At 35.2% G+C, this 13,963-nt stretch overlaps 1 protein-coding gene across 3 annotated transcripts; it reads right to left on the minus strand.

Moving 5' to 3' along the window:
- Window positions 1-4,970: 4,970 nt before the first annotated feature.
- LOC109110248 (dual specificity protein phosphatase 12-like) lies at window positions 4,971-7,199 on the minus strand. 3 transcript variants are annotated; one of them, XM_042718075.1, is made up of 7 exons: window positions 7,152-7,199; window positions 6,581-6,849; window positions 6,135-6,248; window positions 5,926-6,044; window positions 5,685-5,772; window positions 5,418-5,598; window positions 4,971-5,154 (listed from the first exon to the last, which is right to left on the minus strand). In XM_042718075.1, exons 2-7 carry the CDS (start codon window positions 6,841-6,843, stop codon window positions 5,005-5,007), a joined length of 915 nt encoding a protein of 304 aa, XP_042574009.1. In that variant the 5' UTR covers window positions 6,844-6,849; window positions 7,152-7,199; the 3' UTR covers window positions 4,971-5,004. The 3 variants fall into 3 exon arrangements, with proteins under 3 accessions (XP_042574009.1, XP_042574011.1, XP_042574010.1); XM_042718077.1 differs by lacking the exon at window positions 7,152-7,199 and adding an exon at window positions 6,978-7,142; XM_042718076.1 differs by lacking the exon at window positions 7,152-7,199 and having other exon boundaries at window positions 6,581-7,144.
- Between the last annotated feature and the right edge of the window lie 6,764 nt (window positions 7,200-13,963).

The following is a 13,963-nucleotide window of genomic DNA, read 5'->3' on the forward strand; positions in this document are numbered from 1 at the left end:
GGATAGTTTGCCCAAAAATTAAGATTTCCTTTCTTCTAACACAAAGTAAGATATTTTAAACAATGTTTCTCATCTTAGTTTTATTCAGCTTGAACAGCTGTTTTTAGCCAAAGTCATGGGGTCCTAAATAAAATCAATTTAAAACTGTATTTATTTGGAAAGTTGATGATTTATTTAACATGCTGTAGCACATTAGCTTCTTTTCGCTTCTACACATTTTATATTAACATTTTGACTTTGTAGTGATACTTTTGAAAATGTGAACAATTAAAATAATTGAAAATATATATATATATTTTAAAAATAAATAATTTACACTGGGACACAGAGTAATAAAGGTAAACAACAGCATCTTCACTTTCTTTTGCTTCAGTCTCACACACCCAGCCAATAGCAATTTTACAGTTTAGGTAATACTGTCTGTTCCATTTGTAAGAACAGCGTCTTTTCTTATTTCTAGATGTATGGCATGTCTGTAAAAACTGTTATTTACTCTAACTACTCTTGAAAGGAAAGTATAAACAAAAAAATGTGTATTTTAGGCCAAATTGCTACTATTGAAAAGGTCAAGACTGTCACACAAAAGTGCTTGATTACAGCTTTAAGCGGGTCTCTGAACCAATCAGATGCCTAGCTTTTCCACACCTCCATCTCAGCTCTAACCAAGAGCGTGACTCCAACATCAACAAGGAGTGGGTTAACATAAGCACATTTTTCTTTTTAGTTTCTTTTCCTAATCTGTGATCTCAGTGTACCACATATATTCCTGCCAAAACATTTATTTGATAATATTAATATTTAAATGTTCTTTGCAAAGCAAAAACAACTGCACATATCGTGTTAGGTAATTTCATTTGGAGTAGTTGCATTCAGTTTCATTCTGAGCTCCTCTATTCCTGAAATCCAGCTCCTCTCTCCTATGCCAGGGGCGGCCCAGGCTTTGTTGGTGCCCTAGGCCAGATTTTAGACACACCCAATAAAATACAAAAAAACAGAAAATGCAATTTACTTTACTATAATGTAACATAACATAACATACTGAAAAGTATAAACATAAATAAGTAGTAAATAAACTTTGATGATAAATAAAATGTGACTTACCGTCACCTGAAGAATAACACAAACATTTTATTAGAAATTAAATCAACAAAAAAGAAATTTAAATATATATATATATATATATATATATATATATATATATATATATATATATATATATATATATATATATATATATTATAGTTGTAGGTATTTTCTGACTGAATCTGTTAAAATATCGAAGAGACCAGACATGAGCTATACTCCCAAACGGAGAAATGCAACCCACTTTTGGTGAATTAAAAGCAAGCAGTAATGTAACTGAAATTAAAACATTATTACATAAGCTTACATTTATTTTAAAGAAAATAAAGTACAATTAAATAAACAGTTAACTCAAGCAAAAACGTTCCACAGTGTCAGTGTTGCCAGTAGCTAAAGATGTTCTAAAAAAGCTATCTCAAAATACTGCATAAACATCAAGGTCAAATACACAGTGATTATCTTGTTATTCTTACATCTATATTGCTCTTTTTTTCTGCTCCTCTTCTTTGCGTCGCTTCCTGCATTGTGCCCGTTATAATTTTCTTTTTGAACTAATTTTTTATTTTATTTTTTTAGAAATGATCCTTTCAGAGCACATACATGGCAAAACTAGTTTGCATAATTAATGCGTTATGATAATTTATTATTACATCATGACGCTTAAAGTATTTAAATTAGTGAAAATGTTGCCAAATCTTATGATTTTTCGTTGATGTCAATTTTATTTTATTCTAAAATTATTTTAATCAGTTCGATGATCGATCAGTACTAAAATTTTAATTGCCAGTATTTGCTTATTTTATGGGTGTAGGAGCACACGATGGTCACAAGATTTTTTCTCTTCCGGAAAAAAAAAAATAACCTTTCTTGTGCAGCACCCCCCAGTCATTTTGCGCCCTAGGCAACTGCCTATGTCGCCTAATGCCAGGGTCCGGCCCTGTCTTACGCACATACGCAGCAGGCGGCTCTTCTTCACTCCACACTTCACAGAAAGAGTTCAGGTCATTACATGGAGGATATGACCCTCATAAACACAACAGGATCTCACAATTCAATGCCATAACCACCCACAGTGTCACTCAGACTCCCTCAATAAACATCTACGAACTGGGGACCGAGAGGAAAACACATGGTCATGAATCTGTATTACTGCCACATTTCATACAAATGCACAGTATTCCTACATGACATCCAATAGTGGAACCAAATTCTGTGTGGCACCGCAAAAAAACTCACGTGATAGCAATTTATAACGGTTTTTTTTTTTTTTTTTTTTAAACCAGCCAGAAGTCAAGTTGGTTACAAAAAAGATTAATACAGTACACTAATATATCTAGTACTCCTAACTAAGTCAAGTAATCTCACATTTACATCAAATGAGGTTTATACGTCATCTGTAGCGCCAGTGTAAACTAGAATTAATACTCCTTTGTCGATCTCCAGTATTTTGAATATTGCGCAAAATGTTGTACAATCTGTCGCCACCTATTGGATGAAAAAAAAAATTCTGCAGCACATTTGCGATCTTTTGTTAGAACTAGGCTAATAATATTTACAGTATGACTGTAAAAGTTGGTTAAATTAACCATAAAACACCCCAAACCTTATGGAAAGAGACAGAACCTATATCCTGACTACTATTCAAAGTTTTGGGGTCAGTTAAGATTTGTTTCCCCCCTAAAACAAACAAAGATACATTACATATGAAGGAAATAACACTGATGAAGTGACATGAAGCGAATAAAGTAACAGTAAAGTCAATTATAATGTTACAAATGATTTCTATTTAAAAATGGTATTGTTTTGAAATTTCTATTCATTAAAGTTTCCACAAAAATATTTATCAGCTCAACTGTTTGAAACAATGATAATATTAGAATGATTTCTGAAGAATCACAGGACACTGACGCCTGGAGTAATGACTGCTGAAAATTCAGCTTTGCCATCACTGAAATAAAAGACATTTGAAAATATATTAAAATAGAAAATTATTTTAATATATTAAAATACAATTAAAAAAAGTTGTTATAATCTCACACACTATTACTGTTTTTTTTTTTTTTTTATCAAATAAATGGTGAGCCTAAAGAGGCTTAAAAAAGTCTAAGCATGATAAAAAAATTGTTTTTTTTAAATATTATTGCACAATTTTTTTTAACTATAATATACAGGTCCTTCTCAAAAAATAGCATATTGTGATAAAAGTTCATTATTTTCCATAATGTAATGATAAAAATTAAACTTTCATATATTTTAGATTCATTGCACACCAACTGAAATATTTCAGGTCTTTTATTGTTTTAATACTGATGATTTTGGCATACAGCTCATGAAAACCCAAAATTCCTATCTCAAAAAATTAGCATATTTCATCCGACCAATAAAAGAAAAGTGTTTTTAATACAAAAAAAGTCAACCTTCAAATAATTATGTTCAGTTATGCACTCAATACTTGGTCGGGAATCCTTTTGCAGAAATGACTGCTTCAATGCGGCGTGGCATGGAGCCAATCAGCCTGTGGCACTGCTGAGGTGTTATGGAGGCCCAGGATGCTTCGATAGCGGCCTTAAGCTCATCCAGAGTGTTGGGTCTTGCGTCTCTCAACTTTCTCTTCACAATATCCCACAGATTCTCTATGGGGTTCAGGTCAGGAGAGTTGGCAGGCCAATTGAGCACAGTAATACCATGGTCAGTAAAACCATTTACCAGTGGTTTTTGGCACTGTGAGCAGGTGCCAGGTCGTGCTGAAAAACGAAATCTTCATCTCCATAAAGCTTTTCAGCAGATGGAAGCATGAAGTGCTCCAAAATCTCCTGATAGCTAGCTGCATTGACTCTGCCCTTGATAAAAACACAGTGGACCAACACCAGCAGCTGACATGGCACCCCAGACCATCACTGACTGTGGGTACTTGACACTGGACTTCAGGCATTTTGGCATTTCCTTCTCCCCAGTCTTCCTCCAGACTCTGGCACCTTGATTTCCGAATGACATGCAAAATTTGCTTTCATTCGGAAAAAGTACTTTGGACCACTGAGCAACAGTCCAGTGCTGCTTCTCTGTAGCCCAGGTCAGGCGCTTCTGCCGCTGTTTCTGGTTCAAAAGCACACGCCTGTGCACGGTGGCTCTGGATGTTTCTACTCCAGACTCAGTCCACTGCTTCTGCAGGTCCCCCAAGGTCTAGAATCGGTTCTTCTCCACAATCTTCGTCAGGGTCCGGTCACCTCTTCTCGTTGTGCAGCGTTTTTTGCCACACTTTTTCCTTCCCACAGACTTCCCACTGAGGTGCCTTGATACAGCACTCTGGGAACAGCCTATTCGTTCAGAAATTTCTTTCTGTGTCTTACCCTCTCGCTTGAGGGTGTCAATGATGGCCTTCTGGACAGCAGTCAGGTCGGCAGTCTTACCCATGATTGCGGTTTTGAGTAATGAACCAGGCTGGGAGTTTTTAAAAGCCTCAGGAATCTTTTGCAGGTGTTTAGAGTTAATTAGTTGATTCAGATGATTAGGTTAATAGCTCGTTTAGAGAACCTTTTCATGATATGCTAATTTTTTGAGATAGGAATTTTGGGTTTTCATGAGCTGTATGCCAAAATCATCAGTATTAAAACAATAAAAGACCTGAAATATTTCAGTTGGTGTGCAATGAATCTAAAATATATGAAAGTTTAATTTTTATCATTACATTATGGAAAATAATGAACTTTTATCACAATATGCAAATTTTTTGAGAAGGACCTGTAGATAAAATATAACAAGTGCTTATATAATAAACTTTTTAGAAAGGTATATTCAACATAAAGCACAGGGTCTTTTACACTGTATTTATAACACACAGAATATTTATATCTACTATTTAAACTGAAAATACTACGAATAAGATCAGATTCTGAGCATATAATACAGATCTTTATTTGCGGGTCATTTGAGTGCTGATATACTGATGTGTTTGATTTCATCCACTCGGTTCTTGTGCATCTGGAAGGCCGGTGTCACCCAGCGCCCACACGAACACTGTTCACCATACCAGTTAAAGGAGCCCAGCTTTGAGCTGCACTTGGGACACAAAAGCTACAAGAGAGATATTGCAAAAGCTTTTACTTTGAAATATAATTTTTAAAGAAACAAAATTGTATGCAAGTTTATTGCACAGCCACTACAATCTGTAGCCTCCCTAGCACAGAAAATAAAGCCATCCTTATAACTTTTTAAATTATCAATATTAAATCTAATATTAAATCTAATAATACATTAAACAAATGGACAGTTAAGAACAATGTTTTGATAATTCTATTTAATTGTGTGTCCAGATGTGTGAAGCAGTGAGGAACTACCTGTCCATCCATAACACCTAGTAAGGCTGGCTCCATCCATTGCACTGGCTCTATAAAGTGTGATGTGCACTGTCTCTGATCTTCACTATCACTCACTATCCTCGTCTTCTTATGAGAGAACGCAGAGGCTCCACTTCCCACACTGTGACTGAGAATGCTGGAGTGACGGAAAAGTGTGCGTCTGTTGGAAACCAAAGACAACAGCGGGATCATAAATTCAAAATATACTGCATAAACAGCATAAAATAAAATAAAAAGACATTTTACCTGCACTTCCTACATCTGTATACAGCTTCTGCATTCTGGGTTTGTGCAGGGTCAACAGCAAAGACATCTTTTGGCATATTCTGGAGTTCTGAATTGATCAAAATATACTGCCTTTGTATGAGCACTGGTAAGCTTCTTTCATTAGTGTATTCAGTTCACTTATATGGGTGCAGAAAGCTGAATGAGACCACATATGTACAATGTATTAAGCATCTTTAAAAGAAGGAAATTATGTACATACCTGGATATTTCTCTGTAATTTTCTTCAATCTAAATTGTTTATATAAGGGATTTGTGGTGTCTACTTTACAATCCATCAATTCATAAAGTGCCAGCTGGTCCATAAATTCTTCATTCATTCTGAGAAAATGAGAGGAATGCTCTTCAATAATAATGCTCTCACAAACTTTTTTTTTTTTTTTTACAAGATAAATAATGAAAAACACTTACTTAACATCAGGTTTTAAGTTTCGGAGTTTAGTATATGCATCCTGTAAATTCAGATGTTGTGTTTTCATCAGGTAGGCAGCCACCACAGCAGCACTTCCACTTTGCCCCACATGGCTACAATAATAATAATAATAATAATAATTCATTTAAAAAATATACCAAATAAAAAAAATAAAAATCTGAATCCCAGTTAATTCAAATGAAAATTATATATATATATATATATATATTTATTATATATATATATATATATATATATATATATATATATATAGATAGATAGATAGATAGATAGATAGATAGATAGATAGATAGATAGATAGTTTACCGAAATCAACATTTTATCCCACTTGAAATTATCTGATTGTATATGAACTAATTTACATAATATAACACAGTGTTTCTTTATATTATTCATTAAAGCTGAAATAAATTATTAATCCTACCAATGCACAAGAACTGATGATGATTTGGATTCAGAGTGTGAGCTGAGAACATCACATATGAAGCTGACACAGTCATCCAGTCTGCTCAGGAGATCCGTGGACGCATCATCCACAACTCGGACAAATTTGGTGTGAAATCCAGGTACGGCAGGCTCCTCTGAGTCAACGGTGAGTATGTGTGTTACTCCTGCATCTGTCAGGCCCTGAGCGTCCTTCAGATCGGACACACACCCGATGTACAGCCCAGACCCTACTCCTATCATAGTTTACTGGGAAAAGACACAAACACCTTTCATATCAATGCATTGAGAGAAGACGTGGCAGTAAATAAACTGATTAAATAGACAAGCTCATATGAAATAGGCAAGAATATATGAAATAATGCACATTAATATACACAAGTCTTAGGCTTATCCGCATTTCTGCTAATAACTACTTCATTTCCTGGGCAATTAAATAAGTTTTGTAGAAAATCATAACAGTCGCTGTAGATTTTATTCATTCAAAAGCATTTTGTCCGCAGCTCTTCTTAAGATGACTTTGGTGTAAACATCAACGGTACTGAACTCACTTGATACTTGCTGTCAAGAAAGAGGTCCAGTAAAATAAAAAGTCCGTGAGAAACAAAGTTTCTTATTAGTTCCGGACAGAACGTTGTTATTATTGAGGCTTCATCATGCCTCTAGAGGGCGTTAATATGAAATAAATACTTTATGTTTATATTTCAATATTGAAAAACGTGATATGATTTGGTATGAAAATGTTTGTCTCGTCATTCCTGTCTCTCTCTCTCTCTCTCTCTCTCTCTCTCTCTCTCTCTCTCTCTCTCTCTCTCTATATATATATATATATAGCTAAATTTACTAAAAATGTATGTCTATGAGCTAAAATGCTAAAATGTCTTTGAGCATAAAAAGACTGATAGGCCTATGCATGTTTACATTATGTTATTTTTTCGAACTGAATTGGATTTCAGTGTGAACACAAACACATTACTTAGGTATATGATGTATATATGTTTATTGTTCTAAATTTAAAAAGAAGGCCTAGAAACATGTACTTTAACTGGCCTACAAGCCTGCTCCATTTTTAGACAGACCTTTCTAGTGTTGTAGTGTGATCTGCCATCAGCATGTTCAGCCAAGAGTTCTTTGAGAACATGAGAACAGGGTCTTGATATGAACCAAAGTCAGTTCAAAGCAGAATTTTACAGAAACTGTACCTTACAATATTGCCAACAAAGGGATCTGCACTGTATTAGATTTTATTCGAGCTTTAGATCTGTTTTGCATCCTATCAAATTCCCATGGTGTGGTCTAGACCTAGTTCTGCCCTTTTGGAAGACTTTTGGCTGTCCTGCATGTGCTTAATGAAAGCCAAAACTATGACATTTAAACAAGAGTGAAGAGTCCAGTCCACTGCACCTCGTGTCCAGCGCATGCTGTCTTTTTCACTTGCTAATCCCTAGCTTGTTCATGATAATTGTGTCTTTTATGAGAGATATTAGACTACAATGGGATTAGAAGTCTTTAGTGAGCCTGATGGTGAAATATTTATTCTATATGGCATCTTGAGGAACAAATAAACAAGTCACTGTACCATTACAGAGCAGATGCCTGTGCTTTAATCTGACTTGTCCTCTCAGGACAAGTCCAACTTAGCCTCATATGGTCCCTCAGAATCCCTGCCCAACCTGTTGCACGTATGTCTTTCCTGGGATGCACAGCATTTGCACATTATCACATGAAACCCAGATCAGCAGAAACACACACACATACTGTTCTTTGTTTCTTCTTTTTCTTTTTCTTCTTTTGTCAGCAACTGTCATATGATGATTAGGGTTATTGATTTTGGTAAGAGCATCAGAAATTTGCAGCAGAATCTCTTCAATTTGTCTAGACCCACAAAGGCAGATTTAGGATTAAGACCTTAAAGCAATACAAGGAGTGATGCTTCCTAGAAATGAACATCTGTGCGGACCTCAGCAAGCTTCAAGTTGTTCTCCTGCAATCTTCATGATTGTTCTAATGCACCATTCATGACTTTAAGAGTTACAAAACTTCATTTGCTCTTGCAACAGGACATTGATAGGAAGTGAAATGTACAGATCATTGTTGAAAGTTCCTCCTTGACTCAATATTTTCCATGAAAGAAATGTCATTTATGCTCAATGATTTTTCTAGAGGAAATCAAACTGTCTAAAAAGGCATAGGCAAATACATAACGTGCTCACATAAATATAAATTTGTCTTTAGAAAAGAAGACTTAAATATTTATGTTATCCTTAATTAAAGACTTCTATTTCTCACTTACTACATTATTCATGATCAGCAACTTGGTTTGTGCTAAATAGGCTGTTGATTTCTTTAAATGTCCTTGTCCTTTTCTTTCTTTCTTTCTTTCTTTGAATTTCTTTCTTTGAATGGAACATTCAAGACCTTACAAACTTATATAAAAAATTTAGATTAAAGGAATAAAATGCACATTTACTGACAATTTACTTACCCTCAAGCCATCCAAGGTGTAGATGAGTTTGTGTCTTCATGGGGACAGATTTGGAGAAATTATGCATTACACTACTGGCTCATCCAACCCAATGGATCCTCTGCAGTGAATGGGTACTGTCAGAATGAGCATCTGAACAGCTGATAAAAACATTATAGTAATCCACAAGTAATACACATCTCCATCACTTAACACCTTGTGTAATGAAAAACTGTTTGTTTGTAATAAAAATAACAAAAAATCCATCAAGATGTTTTTTTAACTTCAAACTGTTGCTACAATGTCCTCTATAATATTGCTTTCTCCAGTGAAAAAGTCATCTGAATTGGGGGAGAAATATGCACACCAGGCACCATTTACTGTACATGCAAAAACAGTTTTAAACTAACATGTTAATGGATGGACTTTTTTTACTGGAGGAAATTTTATTATGGATTATCAACTCGTATAGTGGCCAGAATAGACTGTGTAAAGTAAAAACAAATATTAATGATTCACAGTATTATTTTGTTATGCAGTGTTTTACTTCACAAGCTGTTAATTGATGGACTGCAGTCTTGTGGATTACTTGTGGATTATTTTAATGTTTTTATCAGCTGTTTGGACTTATTATAGCCTGCATTACATTTCCTCAAATACACCTGGCCTTGGCAGCCTGTTTGAAACTTCCCTGCAGTGCTCATGATTGTTATTCGTTCAAATGACTCTACCAGAGCTGAAGCAGAATGCATCAGAACATTAGTTCTTCTCAGCTGGCAGCCTAAGGCATGTGTGTTCTTAAGGCACAATTGATTTTGCCCTGTTGTTTCCTCTTTAAAGTTCACTTAGGGTAGCCTTACTTCAGCTGTTTCTATTTCAGTGCTTTAAGAAACGAGACCCTCATTGCCAAGTGTGCTCCTGCATTTGCCTATGTTGATTAATTAAACCATTGTGTAATGTATTTTTTGATCGCTCAGTTCTTTCCTCTTTTCTATTTATATGCATATACTTTTTACTGACGCTGGAGAAAGTTTCTCATGATCATGCTGACGGAAGTACTCAAAAAAATTTCACTTCGCATACACTTTTGAGTGATTACGAAATGTTACAGATATTTTTTCTGTTATTATGTTTACTTCAGTTTTAGTATTATTCTCATGTTTTCAATATTTAAAAAAAATGCCTGTGGAGAAACTCATCAGTGGTGATTCGGACATGTACTGTATTCTTGACTTTATACCTTTAACCTCTATTTTTAGATACCGATTTGCCGGTTTTACAATGGTTTCCACAAATACACTTCCCTTGATACACATTTTATAGTTATCCCTGCTTTGTGTGCCTGCATGTTGGTTTAAGTTTAGTACCAACGTGTTGATCAGTATGTCACGGGTCGCGTCCCATGAGATCCTCTGTCATTCGGCTTGAGTAAGATTTATGACGCACATCCTGTGGCGAAAGAGTAGCAAGACGCCACTCGTGAGATAATGCTGGCAGTCCTTCCTGGAGGTCAACACCAGCTCTCTTGCTTAAGTCTTGCTCTCTCTTGGTCACAAAGCAGCTGGAGAATATTTGATATTATTTGACATAATACTATGGAATGGTTTCTGAGCTGGGAGTTTAACCCAGTTTTCCGGGGATCACATAGTTTTCGAAAAAGTCAAATTCATTTCATAACTCCTTTGCATGATCAAAGTTTCTGTTTCTTCTTGTCTTAGACTTACTTAAGTGTTTGAATGTTTTAATTTTTATCCTGTATAAAAATAACTTAGTGTGCAACAGCATTTAGGCCCCTAATTAGACATCTGAAGACCAGAGTTTACCAGTACATGCAAAAAAATATAGTGATTCATATATATATATATATATATATATATATATATATATATATATATATATATATATATATATATATATATATATATATATATATATATATATATATATATTAGTGTTGAACCAGATTAATAAGTTTGCAATCAGGCTTTTTTTCACATAACTTGATTTAAAGCAGATTGACATGCTTTTTTTATGATTTGTTGAAATGGTCTACACCAAAAAGAGGTTTCACACCCAAAAATTGCAACATGTTTTGCCTTTGTGCTCAGAGATTAATGACCTGTGTGATTGATGATACATGGCATGGTTTCACTCGTGTGTGTGTGCGCGCGAGCATGGGCGTGGTTAGCGTATGGGGACTGATTAAAACATGAGGGGGCTCTGTTAATGAGTATATGACAGATGGAGAACCACCCCCCAAACACACACACACACACAATCTATCCTATGATATGATCAGTCAAGCAAAGACGAAGGTTGTTTCTCAAACAGGTTTTCACTTCACACCATCAGATAAAAAGCTGACTATTGTTGCACGCAGAGTTTAAAGCAATATTCCTATCAATAGAAGGTAGTCGGCAGCACTTGTGGCGTAATATTGATTATCACATCTAAATTGCACTTGTAATTCCTTTTCTTGAAAATGTAAAGATCTGTGTTACAATGAGGCAGTTGCAGTGGAAGTGAATGGGGCCAAAACACAAAGGTTGGCATTCTATAAAGTACTGCCACAAGATGAGCATAATACGTGAGCCAAACAGTTTTGTTTCCTATTGACTTCCATTGTTTTTCTCACCCATGCAATATAAGTCAATGGGAACTGAAACTGTCCAGCTACAATCTCTGATGCTTATGTGAAGTTTTAAGCTTTAAAAAGCTGCTCCCGAGCAGGTGTGTGTGTGTGTGTGTGTGTGTGTGTGTGTGTGTGTGTGTGTGTCTTCCACATTAGAAATAAAGTTATACAAGTGCTTTTATAAAATAATTTTATATTTCTGCTTTTAATTTAAAAAATCTGTTTTATCTTATCAGAGTATATTAGGTGGGCTTGTTTTGTTCAGATTTACTTTATATCATAGTATTATTGCACCAGTAAATCACTTTATCAGTCAAGAAAGGCAAGTAAGGGTTTGATATTGATAAATATTGATTACTCTTGCATGGACAATCAGCTTTAAAATGCACATTTAAGACATTTGTGGCACATTTGTCTGGCTCTGTGCGTGTATTTGCCACATGGTGCCCCCAGACATGGGCTGTTGTCTGAGGGTGAGATGGCCAGACTGCTGGCCTCAGAGCAGTGACTGTTAGGTTAAGGGGAGGGACGCTCTGCTTTTAACTGGTGATAGATGATTGCAAGGGTGAGGTCTCCGACACTCTGCAACTGAATGGTCCATTGGCAGCCATTGTTGTGGACAAACAGCAAGATAATCCCACAAGCCTTCCCTCAAATCTGCAGTGATTTAGAGCTTCTCTCGACCACCTGATCTCCTTTAATTTCACAATATTCCATTAGCCATGTAAAAAGCAATTACACCTATTTGCATTGAGAATAGAAAAGCACGCCACACCTTTCATGACTGCCATTCTCCACATTAGCGAAAGCAACAGGATTGAATGCATCACTGCGAATCATTACATCGCTCATGTTCGCACTGAAATCTAATCCTCATTCTTGTTACCCGCTTTTCAGCTCTAATATACTTTGCAGCTCAGGGCGATTGTAATGCTCTGGAACATGTGGCTCCATTAGAGGGATAAAAGGGAGGTTGATAAATTGTCCTTTTAGTCCCTTTCTCTGACTCCACAAAATTTACATTATCTAACAGGGAACAAATGAAAAGGCCCTGATTAGTGTGGAATGAGTTGGAAGAGAAGCCATTCATCTTTGTTAGCATCCCCCTGTGTTCTTTTATGTTGTGTTTTTACAAGGATGGGAGCCAGTGTGCTTTTCCCATTCGACAGCCCAGCTCATGGACTGACAGAGTGGTCATCACTAACGCTCTCTCTCTCAGTGTCCCCCGAAACAGGAGTTCAACACTCTGAATGCTGGTGACTTCTGAATAACCTCCTGAGGTAGTGGGAGCTCACCCTTAAATGACCCCTCACTCTGAAGAGATCTTGGGGGGTGTTGAGGGGTCTTCAGACCCTCTGGTAGTCTTGTGGGGACTGAGCGCTTGGAATTTGGAGAATTTTTTTTTTCTTCTCCAAACTCTCAAAGGCCATGGTCAGCAGATCTTGCACTAAGCAGTTTGTAGACAAAGTATATTATGATAATCCCCTGACCCAATAAAACTGCAGATTAGAATGCTAATCTAAAATATTAACTTGGTGTTGATAGGTTTAATGAATAATGTTTACGTTTTTTTTTTTACACAGTTAATAATTCTATAATTTTTTTTATTAGTATAAACATTTTGTATCGAAATTATATAGTGAATTATGCAAGATATTTAATTCAAAAACTCCCCATTATGCCTGCTTGCTTTTAGTCCATATACTGTAGCTAAACTAATAAAAAACATTTAAATGAGCATTAAATCAAAATGAATTAACTTTATTGAAGCTACATGAGTGTTACAGTAAGTTAAAGTCGCTAAAAATAAAAAACAATTAAAAAATGTTTACTTTTTTTCCAAATTTCTGGTAAATATTACAAATAATTACAAAGAAACGGCAAGTAACACATTGAATTAAAAGTGAAATTTAAAGTGAAAAGCCTGATATAGCCTAGTATTTTCTTGTAAAACAAGCTTATTTACAACTTTGAAAAATCTTTTTTAAATAGTGTATAATACAATAACTAAAAAGGAAGATTATTATTTTAAAAAGCTGAAATATTAACACGTTTTTAAATCACATTCATACAAAGACAACAACAAACAATTTTAAAAATTTAAACTTATTAGCTAGTATAAGCATGGTGCATTAGCTACTGTATATTGCATATTACAAAAATAGCTTACCTTGTATGATAGTTTACAAAAAAACAGTATTTCTGTGTTTTTTTTTTTTTTAATTTCTGTGAATAATAAGAAAAAACAGCATGTCGTATACGTTTAA

The sequence above is a fragment of the Cyprinus carpio genome, chromosome B2, assembly GCF_018340385.1.
Source record: "Cyprinus carpio isolate SPL01 chromosome B2, ASM1834038v1, whole genome shotgun sequence".
Lineage (NCBI taxonomy): Eukaryota > Metazoa > Chordata > Actinopteri > Cypriniformes > Cyprinidae > Cyprinus > Cyprinus carpio.

Coding starts and splice junctions, on each gene's coding strand:
- LOC109110248 (XM_042718075.1), bottom strand. CDS start 6,843: ATGATAGGAGTAGGGTCTGGGCTGTACATCGGGTGTGTGTCCGATCTG. Junction 5,599..5,684: donor TACAGATGTAGGAAGTGCAG/GTAAAATGTCTT, acceptor GGTTTCCAACAG/ACGCACACTTTTCCGTCACT. Junction 5,155..5,417: donor TAGGTGTTATGGATGGACAG/GTAGTTCCTCAC, acceptor TCTCTCTTGTAG/CTTTTGTGTCCCAAGTGCAG.